At 38.6% G+C, this 13,561-nt stretch overlaps 1 protein-coding gene across 7 annotated transcripts in view; it reads right to left on the reverse strand.

Annotated features, from left to right (window-relative positions):
* DGKI (diacylglycerol kinase iota) overlaps nt 1-13,561 on the reverse strand; it is a 207,621-nt gene that overhangs the window by 51,955 nt on the left and 142,105 nt on the right. For all 7 annotated transcript variants that reach the window (XM_068142168.1, XM_068142174.1, XM_068142173.1 and 4 more), the window contains 4 exons: nt 8,661-8,740; nt 6,848-6,892; nt 1,907-1,976; nt 392-432 (listed from right to left, as the gene is read on the reverse strand). In XM_068142168.1, the coding sequence (XP_067998269.1) occupies nt 392-432; nt 1,907-1,976; nt 6,848-6,892; nt 8,661-8,740 (236 nt within the window). The remainder of the gene's footprint in view (nt 1-391; nt 433-1,906; nt 1,977-6,847; nt 6,893-8,660; nt 8,741-13,561) is intronic.

The following is a 13,561-nucleotide window of genomic DNA, read 5'->3' on the forward strand; positions in this document are numbered from 1 at the left end:
CATTGCTATTCCGTGTCTCACATGGGATCAAGACTTCTGCTAACTAAAAGCATTAGAGCAAAGTTAAACTCAAATACTCTGGTGCCACAGAGATGCCCTTAGTTGGACCTGATAAGAATGACAAATGCAGAAAATTCTGAACTGTACCTCAGATTGGTAGTAAACAGAAAGGCAGATGGTCAGCAGAAATAAATCTTCAGTGAAACAATGGGAATTGCATCAACTACAAATGGCCCAGAGGCTCTGCTCTCTACTTTTCATGGGACATTAATGACATTTTAGATTACACAGGGGGAACTGCAGATAATTCATTTTAAGCTGCATTTGACATAGCTTTAAAAATAACAATAAAAAAAAAATCTATAGAAACAGGAACTGAATCAAGATTTACCTGAGATCTGTCAATGCGGTAAAAACGGTCAGCAGAAGTTGCTGCAAGACAGGGAGAAAAACAGAGCCACAGTGAAGAAAATGGTCTGAGCAGAACTGCATGGACGAGTTGGACTGAGCTAACATACTACCACATAAGACAACCTCTGTGAAGTCACAGTGAACATCTGTTTTGTTCATGATGTTCATATTCCTATCCCATTAAGTGATGAATTTAAAGGTAAGACCTAATGAAACAATATTCACTGAAATCACTAAGCAATTTGTTTTTAACAAGTTAAAAAGTAAAATGGATTTCAGGCTTTTGAGAAGAATTTATTACATTAAAATATGACAGAAAAAGCTGCATAGTTCTGATGAAAGTATAGTAAGCATATAATGAAAGTGATGGGTCTAGTAGGATTAATTCAAGTCTTGAACCTAGAGAACAATAACATGCTTGAGAGCTCTTTGTAAATCAAGCCTGTAACCACAGGTATCCACCCTGAATTACAAATATGCTCAAAGAAAATTTATGCTACTCATGAAAACAGAGGAGATTCACTAAATAAAGCACCTGATATGAATTTTGTCGCTGGCAAATAATTTATGTTATTAAACCCAGAAGTGTTTTAGCACCTACAATGTGCTTTATCACACGCAATACTTTTGTTTCTGGTTTGAATTTATTTTGCCTAGTGAAATCAGAGTCGTTCGTTCTGGAGTTTTGACATAAGAGCACAGTGATGTAGCATGATATGTTTTGGCACTTCAAGGGAATATCAAATCCCTAAGGACAAAAACTGAATACATCTATCCACCTATCTTTCTCTGAAACCCAAATAGATTCTCATTATGTTCTTTTATCAATTTCCCTTGTGAGAAACAAGAAAAAGTGATTAGAAATTGCCAAAGAGAAACCGGTTTTGTTTAGAATGATAAACATTTCAGTCCCCTCATGTTGAATTTTTTGCAAAAGCAGGTGCCATCCCTTTTACCTGCTAATTCCACTGCTCTGGAGCCTGATCTAAAGCATGGAAGAGCCATCAGGTTTGGCAAAGTCTGAGTCAAACACAAATGCTTCACTTCACGTGAAGTGGTCTTACCAGGAAAGGGAGGTATATTCCTATCACCTAAATACCTTAGTATGGAAACACTACAGTACTTAAAGAGAAACCAGAGCAAAGAACATTGCATTACCAGTATCAGAACATTGACACAAGCAGCTGTACTCTGAGTCAAGGCACTGCCATGAGATAAGTGCTGCTCATCACATCACAGCAGAAGCTCTAAGGAACCAAACTTCTAACTACCCTTAGAAAAATATGACTCCTGGAGACTCCTGCTACAGCAGACATTTTGAAGGGCCCATTTAATTTTTCAGAGGGAAAGGGGGGCACCCAGCTCCTTTTTTATCTGCTCAGTATAATAAGGAGCAATTACACTTCCCATGGTAATACTTTCAGACACATTATCCTTCACATCCATACCAGAGGCAAGCAGCATGTTAGGAGCAAGGGAAGGGAGATGCACTTACCATCTAGGAAGCACCATCTGGGAGATAGCCTCTGAACGGAAAGAACTCTGGGGAAAGAGCTTTCTTGGTCCTGGATAGGGAGGGAATTGACATTAAAAGTAAAAACAAAACAAAACACACCATCCCCCATTCTCCCCTCATCTCCACACACCACCCCCCCCACCCCCACCCCCCCAAAAAAAAGAAATGAACAAAAACCAACAAACAAAACCACACCCCCCCCAAAAAACAAACAAAAAACCCCAAACAAACCCACAAAACAAACAAACAAAAAAAAGAATGAAAAAACCCACCTTTTTCCTCTAAAAAGTACTATTCTCTAGTTTCTGCCTCTTTCATTGTTCTCTACTGATGTGGTACAATGCACAAAACCTACATAGCTCAAACCCACTGGTTTTGCTCCTCATTGACACTGGGGTTTGACTGCAATGTTATGAATGCTTAAACCATAGCATAACACCAAAAGCCACCACTCCAGTCTTAGCTGCTGTAAACCTTTTAAAAGAGCATGAAGCGAGAGACTCCAAGTGGCACAAACCCCACCATTACCAGGGCACAAACCCCACCATTGCCTCAGATGGCTGACACTGTGCATGATTTGAAGGAGGAAAGCAAGGGTGTTTTGTATACAAGAGAAGAAGTGCAGAAAGAACAACAGAAAATAAAACTTTGCATATCTGGAACATTTGCACAAACTCTCAGAGATTCACAGTTTCCTATATATTTTCCTCTGTTTTTACTCCCTCATGTTTAAACCATTAAAAAAACACCCTAAAAGTGATAGCAATTTCTCAGCAATTTATTTTACTGTTAGAAATATGTCAGATTTGAACAAAAAATATATATATTTCTTATCTGGGTAGCCATGTATGAGAAAAAGTTATGGGGAAAAAATAAAAACAAAACAAAAAAAAAACCATAACAACAGAAAAAATGTGTGTTTCATCAATTTAGTTCTCTGGTCTACCTAACATTACAGTAAGACTACAGGGAAGAATCAGTTTCTTTCTTCAGCCTGGGGAAAATCTCAGAAAATGCTGCAGGAATTTGTCATTTCAATGTGAATGAGTAGAACAATTTTCAAACTGATTGCAGATCAAATAATGCTCTCATATGTTAAAAGGCAGACATTGATCTTCAATTTACATAAAAGTATCTGACGCTTTACCAGCCACCTAGGAAAAACTGAGGTCATGTTGATGCTTTTCAGATATACACAAGTTCTTAGTTTCTCCAGCTTCCTGGTCATTAGGGTGATCTAGCTTAAGATGTCCCTGCTTACTGCAGGGGGGGGTTGGACTAGGTAACATCTAAAGATCCCTTGCAGCCTAGTGCATTCAATGATGATAATAATAATAATAATAACAACAACAACAATAATAATAATAATCCAGGTTGGAAGAGACCTTCAAGATCATCACGTCCAACCCATCAATCAATCCAACCCACCTACACAACTAACCCATGGCACCAAGCACCCCATCAAGTCTCCTCCTGAACACCTCCAATGATGGTGACCCCACCACCTCCTCAGGCAGCCCATTCCAATGGGTAATCAGTTTCTCTGTATAGAACTTCTTCCTAACATCCAACCTAAACCTCCCCTGGTGCAGCCTGAGACTATGTCCTCTGACTCTAGGGAGCTTGCATGCACTGTATGTTATTTTTCAAGCAGCTCTGATGATGATTAGAATTTTGCATTTTGATGGACATTCATTTCTCAGCCAGATGAATGTGTATCAGTGCTTGGCATGATGCTGCTACAAAATGTTATTAATTACATCTGGCATCATGACAGCTTTTGCAGGATTCATCTTATTAGCTTCTGACTGAAATCATTTATTATTGCCTTTCCTTTCTGGTTATGTGGGACAGAAAAGCAAAGATGGCTCCAGGCAACTCATCTGTTGTCTCCACAGTGCCCCAAAGTTTGACTACAATTCTAGCAACAGATCTCATCTGAAATGTTACTGCAGCAACTTACAGACTTTGCTTGAGTAAAACAAAACCAAACCAAAACAACATACTTATCTTTTGATGCACAATATCTGCATCTATAGCCAACCTGATGAAAATGAACTAGCCCTAATTCTCTCTCATATTTAGAATCACAGATTTTACTTGATTCCATAAACCTTGCTCTCATGTACAAGTTTTTGTCTCCCACCTCTCTGCATTGAAGACCACCAATATCACAACATCCCAGAAAGCGAAATGCACATGGGGACCAAATATCATCTCTGTGGCTTAAGCCAGATTTAAAACACATCTATGTCTTTCTCAAATAGTGGTTTATAGAGTTGTGGGATGCTTAGGCTTGCTTGTCTCACAACTGAGGCTTGTATGGGAGAGTACAGGGGTTTTGGAACTACTAGGTTCACTAATGCCTATGCACCTACATGCACAAAGCTTTACGTGTCTCAATATTTAGCCCTTTTGTAAAAGGGTAAGGACTGGGATATAAAGGACAAAAGAAAGAAAACATCCAAAGATAACAGTGCATCCTAAAACAGTAGATGATACATAAAGGAGAAATTAATAAAAATTCATAGACCTAGCAGAGTACCTAATGCTGGGTAAATTAAGAGAGGGATAACGCTGATAAATGTAAATTCAGGTCACAAATAGTATATGGTGTGATATGCTCCTTCCAAGACTTCACTACAGTTCAAATACAGAACTAGTTTGGGAAGTCTCAGGTTATTGAAAATTGTATTTTATGAGTATTAAACTCATAAGACAAACAAAACAGAGTGAGGAACAACTCAGGCATCATTTCTCATCTGCACCTGGCCTTGCTAATGTTTCTGCTGACTCTGGGTTTTGAGCTGCAGAGGAATCACACAAGAGAACTGTATTTATAAGACCTAAAAGTACCCATGACATCTTATTAGTGAGGCAAGAAGACAGTTTCATCAACTCAAGCACCTTATTCATGCCCTTTATCTGCTTTTTTTCCCCCTTTTCTGTAATGTGTAGAGGAATACTAACAAACATGGAGCAACTCTCAAATGAACCTAAAAAGACAGTTTGTAGAAATGACCTAGTGAGAATAAACCACTGTTTGAGGAATCCAGGATGAGCAAGTACTAAAGACAAAACACAGAGGAGGAGTGGGGGGCATTCAAATGTAGCATCATAAATAATTGAGAGAATGTTAGGGATTTCACACCGATATGCATGAGAGAAGATGGTTAGGCAATTAATTTGCATGCTGCTAGAACTGCAGAGGTTAAAGCAGTATGGGGCTGATTTCTGACATTCCATACTCCCTTTTGGACCTCCGCATACATGCAGATTTAGTTTTTTTGCCTCAGGCAGTTTCCTAGGCATGGAGCAGTCGGCAGCCACTTGGGTTAATTTGTAATGAGTAGAACAGAATAATACATGCTGTTCTATTACCCAATTCACTAGACACTAACTCTGCTCTAAAACTCAGTTCCAGGGCAATGATTGACAACAAATGTCAAAAATATGAGGTTAAAATTGGACAGGGAAATGCAGAAACAAATCATGAACTGGCATGAAGAAGGCAACTCCAGGAAAACATGCCAAATTGCATTTTCTCATAGAGTCTTCCTGCATTAAGCACATTTACAGGCATTCTTGCCAAACCAGAATTCTGTATCACCCAAATGAACATTAAGTCCCAATGAATTATCTGCTGCTTGATTGCAGTGAGTTGCTATGGGTTGTGAATCTCTGTCCGCTTTTTCTGTGAACTCATTCCTGCTGATCCCAACATGACTTACATTATTATAGCTAGGAAAAGGCTATCAATGCTGTAAAAACTTCTCTTGTGATCCTAGGCACCCTGTCAACTGGCCATGGCTTGTGTCAAGTTTTTGTGTGAATGTCAGATCAGCTCAGGAGTCAATAGAGTTACCCTGAGTTAGTTTACTCCCAGTTTAAGCACTCTGTTGTGCAATAGTTTACTGAGAGAAATATGCATCCATGAACAATACTCTTAATTGTATAAATTGTAAAATGAGCCACCTGGCCTCATTTTTCTGGGACAGAATGAGAGGCCAGCCATGGTCTGCAGGCCACTAGCAGTTTTGAGTCGGCCTGGGCAGCTGACCCCAGCTGGCTCACAGGTGTATCCCGGACCATAAACAGCATACTCAATATAAAGGGGAAGGAAAGTTTGTGGAAGATGGGGAGTGTTTTGCTCAGGCTCCGCCTGACTCTGCTCCTCTTCAATCTCCCTTTCTTGTGGACTGCTTTTCCAGTTTAGTGGGATTCTTTGTACATTTGCTGGGCTGAGTAGGATTTTTACTACTAATGCCAGTATAAAGTATACATTTGGCTGCTTCATTATATCTATTTTCACCTCAGTTCATGGGTTTTCGCTCCTTTTCCTGACTTCCCTTCTCTGCTATGGTGGGATCATCAGGAGACAGACCAACTGCTATAGGTTAGTCCCAGATATGGGTTAAACATACACATCTAAAACTAGAACCTGTTTGTCACATGTACAAGATGCAAATGCGCCTAGGATAAACTGAAAAACTACTCTGAAGGTTATGTCAAACTGAAGGTAGGTGTCTATGGTGCACAAAATTATTAAGAGGTTAGGCCTGCTAGCACATCTCTTTCTCAGTGATAGATTTTACTATAACAGCTATGCAATATAACATGATCTGTTTCTTAGACAAAGAAACAACATTACTTCTGTAATTTTCCTACAGGACACATTCTCTCATATACTTCAATATGCATAACATTGCTATTGCAATATCATTGCATCATCATGCTGTGCTAATTCTAAAGCTGGTTCCATCAAGGTCTGCAAGGAAAAGGACTGTCTGAGGGGGAGGCAGAACAAACCTCCAGTATGTGAGGGTAAAAGATAATCAGAAATTCATCTAAATGCAGAGATTTCAGTTCATATTGTTAAGCCTCCTTTTGTTCTGATACTGAAAGGAAAGCTTATCTTACCTGGTAATGAACTCTTTGTGTAGTAGGAGGTACAGACTGTAGGTCCTAGGAAGAAGATGAAAAACACAGAAATTACAGAAGAAAAACACAAACAAACAAGGAGACAAGCTGTTTGCAGTTCTACTATCTGAAATATTTGGGCAAAGAGAATTTTCCAACTATTTCTCACTGGTTTTAAAAATACAAAACACATACCACAGAATAGTCATGAAAAGGTCACTTAAAGTTTAGATTTGCACACAGTTAGTGAAAAAAAAAAAAGTTTTAAAAAAACATAGAGATTCTTGGTAGCTCTTTACCATGTCACAGACCTATTTGTTCCATGAAAGTTATCCAAAGTTAGAATATCTGCAACACAGTGAAAGAAAAGATTCTACAGTCTGGAAATCTTTTTTCCAGTGATTAATTACTTTTTTTCTGAGTAATTAATTTGCTAAAGAAAACCACTGCCAGTCCTCATATCAGGGCTATCATATCAGAACAACACAGGTACTTAGCAGGGTTCTGGAATTGATTTTTATAGAGAGTTTGATGGATAGTTTTAGCTCATGACATAGACTACTAAGAAGCCTGGCCTACACCCCATAGTTCCTCAGTTGGCGTGCAAGTTGGCAGACTGGAGGAAACCTTGGCACCTCTTTTCCTAACAAATGGGTCTGAGACAAATCAAACACACAAAGGAAAGTAGCACAAACCCTGCAAAATATTTGAAAACAGAGTTCCTCCACAACCACTGCAGGTAATTCAGCCAGAACATTTAGCTGGGTGGCCTTCAGGACTGTACAACAAATTGCCAACCAATAGTGACCTTTAAGTTACCTGAGCTCAATATGAGATCACATTTGTAATCTGCTGAGAACACCACTATTATTTCATTGTTATTTTCTATCATTGGATACTTAAAATATGCATCACCTTGAAATATGGGTTTATGTTTAATAAACACACCTCAAGTCTAAATGCTCAGAAACATTTAATTAAGGGAATCCTGGCTGAAATGAAAAAAGTCAAAGCCTGTAGTGAAATACTAAGGCAGATATTCAGGCTACACATGCAGAGTTTCAAAGCTACAGGGAATTCAGTAGCTACTGAACAGTTCAATAGGAGGGATGAAGTTCCTAGCTTCTATGTGAATTGGAACACCTATTCAGGAACCTGTGTAATGCTCTTACACTTAATAATGTTACCAAAGGTTATCAGTAAAAGACTACAAAGACAAATATATCAATGAAAATCCATTAATTTTTAATCACTAAAGTCGTACAAACAAAATTTTCAGGTAATGGAACATTTGGAGTCTCCATTCTTAGACTGTATGGAAGAATAAACCCTTGTGAGGCAAGATGTTCAACACAATAAGAGCAATGTTATTATTAGCTGCATGAGCATACATTCCTGTGTATTTGTTTACTGGTGCCTCAGATTACTCCATGACAGTATTAGAGAATGGCGTTTGCATAATTAGACTTCCTTGAATACCACAAGGCTTATCCTTATAGAATACACCCTCCAATCAATAATTTGTCATTTCAGCAAGATATGTGGAAAGACCTTGTATTTCATTCCAATTCTAAGAGAAGTAAATGCACCCGTCCACATCAATCACATTGTCATGTAAAAGGAGTCAATATGAATTCTCCTTTAGAAAATATATTTCAGTGCTACTCCTGCTTTTATTACCATAACTGTAAAGTTTTGTTTTGAGTGATAGTCAAATTGCAAAATTGCAATGGTTGCTGCAACTATTAGACCTCTGCACTCGTAACTGATAATACAGATGAGCAAATGATACCTGAACTCAGAAAAACCTTACCTCTTGTAGCCGGTCAATGTACATACGACAGGTCTCCAAGTCACAATCTCCTCGTACAACTATAATTCCTAGGGGAATGGCTGGAAATTCAAAAACAAAGGAAAACCACTTTAATTGAAGTCTCTTGAGCTTTACAACATTTGCAGCACACTTTGGTTTTGGGTGGTTTGGTGTTTGGTTTTTTGTGTGTTCTCACAACAGCTAATAGGATCTAAATCTTGAGTAATTAAAAGCAGGAACACATTACTCTTCATTAGTTTCACCCTCTTATATCTATCAAAGGTTTTGGTTTTCAACTGGCTTTAATACCAATGAAGCTAAACCAAATTCAGTTAAATTGTGTACTTCATTGTCTGTTGTCAGCATCAATTGTTAATGTCAAAGAAAGGAACATTGCCCAGCACAAGAGTTTAGGGAGATGTTCTTATACATTGAAATAAGACAGTGATTTTTCATTTTCAGAACTCTTAAAAGTCTACCAAAATGATTTAAAGCAATGAAAGTTATAGCTTGATTTCAGAGAAAACTATCCAGCACCACATTATTTTGATATAAGGCTTCTTTGAAATCACACCAGACGTTATTCCATCTACTCACAAAACTGACACATCTCCATATTTTCTCAGGGGGAAAAAAAAAAGAGAACCTGTAAAAATACAATAAATAATTCCCCTCAGCTGAGGGCAGCATTTGTAACAACAGAGGATTCGGGGTTTCATATCCATTCTGTTCTTGCAGGCAAAAAGATACACAAAAGACACCCAGAAAAAGAACAAAAGAGAAAAAGGTATACCTGAGTCCATAAGAAGGTACTAAGAGAGTTACCTAAGATGTCATTAAATAAAAAGAAAACAAGTGAATACTCTTGATTACCTGATTTTCTAAAACTGAATCACTGAAAGTTCTTTTTTTTCCCCTCCCTTTTTTTTTTTTCTTTAATCAAACAACATGCAAAAAAATTTAGGGAAGTAACAGAAAAGTGATTGACTTAAATCCTTGTATGACCTTCCAAAAAGAGAGCAGACTATCAACTAACAGCTTTAGAAACTGGATAACAAGCAGTAAAATTCATGGGCAGTTTTGGGATAAACAGAGGCAGGAACAAACAACTTTTCAAGAGAAGTTGAGTAACAGGGAAAGATATTTATCTACCAAGAAGCTCTTTGTTCTGATAAGAGAACATGACAGCACAAAAAGATAGGGGGGAACATGTCTCATATTTCTGTAGACCACTGAGACCAGAGGCACAAAGAGATGCACAGTGATTTCAGGAAGGAATGTTGGGGAGCACTATTACCAATCATTATGAGCCTCAGAGACAAGCACAGCACTCTAGGGACTTCACCAACACTGCCAGCATCGTGTTTAGAAAGCAGGTAACAGCACAACAGCTATGAACCCAGGAAAACCAGAGCCAAGGGAAAAAAGCTGGAGTGAGAAACACAAACATAAAGAATGAATAGGCAGAAAGATAGGAAGAAGAGAAGAGCTGGTATTTCTCCTGAAGCAACACTGACATCTGACAGCAATGCTGATCCAGCCACACATTTTCAGAAAGGCCAAAAGGGAACAATGTTCATTGTGACCTTCTGGGTTTCTTACTACAAAACAGAGCCTGAGACACAAGTGAGTGGAAGGAGGGTGGGTTGTGAGGTTTGCTAGTGGTCTGGGTCACAGACTGATTTCCCTTGCCTAGTGTTTGTTATTGATTAACCTGCTCTGACACAAGACCTTCAAGGTCTTTGCAGAGTGTACTTAATGGGTATCCAGTTTCAACTCAGCAGAGCCCTCCACAGGCCTTTGAGAAGTGGTTGTTAAATGCAGTTATAACACTAAAAAGTGAATTGCAGAAGATAGAACTACACCTCCAATAGCTACAGAGCACTAGGGAGCTACACGCCCCTCACAAGTCATCACCACACATTTTTCTCTTTGCTATTGAATTCCTTTATGGAGGAATATATGCACTTAATGGGGACTAAAGTCTTGACCCAGCTATACAACACACCTAACACAGAACTGCAATCCTTTACTGTGCACATTTCCAACAGCCTGGAGAAGGAGGACTTTATGAACATCTGATATTCTAAAGGTATCTACTGAAGTGTCTGAAAACACTAAAGTGCAATAGATAGCTTAGCATTGACATTTATGAGCCTCCTCTAATGAGTAAAGGAGAAAGTAGTGATTCCAAGATTTAATTAATTTATATCCTATCTATTCTTGGTGGCCAATGCAGAATTGGATGACTTTGACCTTAACAAGAAATGTGCAGCTTTTGCTGCATGGAAATCTTAAATCAGTATGAGCTACAGTGTGTTTTGGGGGTCAATGGCTAGCTAAGGAATAAAGTGTGTCAGGCAGATCTCATTCCATATGGCTCATGCTCATTGAAAAACACCTTTTAAACTTTTACTGCATAACACTGCAGCAAATGCTAAAATGATGATTGGAAAATTTTTCATGTTTGGGATTTTTTTCACAGGGTTTTTTGTTTGTGTCTTTTTTTTTCCTGTTGTTTGCAGTTTGTTTGGGGTTTTTTGGTTGGTTAATTTTTTGATTGATTGGTTGGTTTGGGGGGGTTCTATTGGTTTCTTGCAAGACCCATTTGGCAGCCTTCATTTTTATCATAAAACCACACAGACAAAGTTTTCAGTGTTTCACAATAACTGCTGTTTGAAAACAAAAGCAAATCCTCAAGGACTGATATTGGATGCAAACTATGGGATTTTTGTTTATTCTAAATATAGGGCAGTGCTGTGCAATAGAGGCAAAATTAGTTAAGTTATGACAGATCAGTTAAAGACAAAGTTAACATGCATGATATTCAATATCATTGTGGACACTTTCATCCAGGAATAAAACAACAGCTACCTTTTCTGAATAGCTCTGTGTGGGTGAGGATGAGGACAGTACAGAACAGTGTTGTGGGACACAGTGATTACTAGATATGCACATGAGAGACAAGAAGACAATCTTATATTAAGAGCACAGGCACTGCAGAGTAACTTTCCCATACACCCACACAGTGTCTGCTTCTGTGCATATATGGATATATCCACACATGGGAATATGCCAACAATAAAGGATGGTCTCAGACCGTGAGCCAAGCCATAGCATTCAAGTGCCAGACATTTTTCTCCTATGGCACCTGCTCTTCTGGTCACTTGCATCCAACTTCCATTTTCTTTGTGCTCTCTCATTGACGAAAAGGACTTTGTCCAGGGATCTGTGGATACATACTCTAATGTTGCACTGATGAGCAGCAGTGCAAAAACCCCTGGAGATAAGACAGGGAGACATTTGCAGTATGTTCTGAACTGGTACTGTGGAAAGTTTTTGGTCCTGGCAACACTAACCAAAATCAGGTATCAGCAGAAAGAGGGTTATGTAGGTATGGCTATCCTGATACCCCAACTGCAAGACTAATAGTTATTTCCTAAATCCTTGTGAAATTAGCTGCAGACCTTCTAAATGAGTAATAAATCTTCTACCTATTAATTGTCCATTATGCTGAATACCTAAAGCTAGAGACCTCTGTAACAGTATTAAGGGCACAAATGGAAGAAGCCTGAACATACTATGTATGGCACCATGAAGGAAAAACAAAATTCAATTAACTTCCCACTTATTGTTAGAAAAGGATTTCATTTGTGATCTAAACACCATGATTAGCCTGCTCAAATTTTAAACAGAACAGCCTCAAGACAGATTATTAAGGTGGATGTGAATGCTAGGAAAGCTCATTCTGAATCTGACATACCTCAGCAGTCTGGGGAGAGAAGGCATTAGGCTGTAAATGTTTAATGTAACAAATAAAGGATCCTCACTACTGAAAATGTTACAAGAATGTAATTTTCCTGAGGGATTTTCACTGGTATTAGAAATGTGAAGGACCAAATAAGGTCTAAAATGTTCAGGCATTTAAATTCTTTGGCACTCCCTGTATGTTATAATACAACTGAGTTTATACAAAAGGATTTTCTTACGATACAAATCAGGGGATTGGTCTCTTCTCCAGGCAACCAGCACCAGAACAAGAGGACACAGTCTCAAGCTGCACCAGGAGAAGTTTAGGCTGGATGTTAGGAAGTTCTTCATAGAAAGAGTGATTAGCCGTTGGAATGGGCTGCCTGGGGGCGTGGTGGAGTCACCATCACTGGAGGTATTTAGGAAGAGACTGGATGAGGCACTTGGTGCCATGGTTTAGTTGATTAGACAGTGGTTAATTCTATTCTATCTTGTTGGATGATTTTAAGCAACCCTTCCAGTTTCAGATCTTAAGTCACTGTGACAAAGAAATGCATGTACTAGCAAACGTCTATACAACACATACAATGTTGTTAGAGTAAGGCAGTGGTTTTTAATTTTCAGTTTTAATTTTCAGAGTGAAATTTGTTAGACAGTTTGTAGGTAATGCTGCCTAATGCAGAGTTTTTATAGATAAGCCACCGTGTCCCCCAAGAGACCTTCTGACAAACAGTCATTGGTGCATCCTTTGCAGAAGAGAAGAGAGTGTCATTAGATATACAACCTATCTGACACAAATCCACCCAGATCAAAGTTGCTCTCCAACATGAATACATTTCCTTCAGTGGCTAATCTCCCCAGTTCTTATTCCATTTGCTAATTCAGGTTTCCCTCATCATACCACCAAGCAAGTTTGCTGCTTCCCTCCCCTTTACATTGTGGATATTCTGGACATAAATACCAAGTCTTCAGTGTTGCTCTTTTCTTATTCAGCTACTTGCTCAAAATCATATGGAATAGTCTCCAAATTAACTTCACCTGCCATGTCCCTGAACTTTACAGGTCAATGTGTCTCAAACTATTGTAAGAGCATGGTATGAGGAAGCTACAGCATCTCTGTACATGTATACATCCCAAATGACTATTTACTC

The sequence above is a fragment of the Melanerpes formicivorus genome, unplaced genomic scaffold, assembly GCF_026170545.1.
Source record: "Melanerpes formicivorus ecotype bairdi unplaced genomic scaffold, bMelFor1.0.p_v2 SCAF_8, whole genome shotgun sequence".
Taxonomy (NCBI): domain Eukaryota; kingdom Metazoa; phylum Chordata; class Aves; order Piciformes; family Picidae; genus Melanerpes; species Melanerpes formicivorus.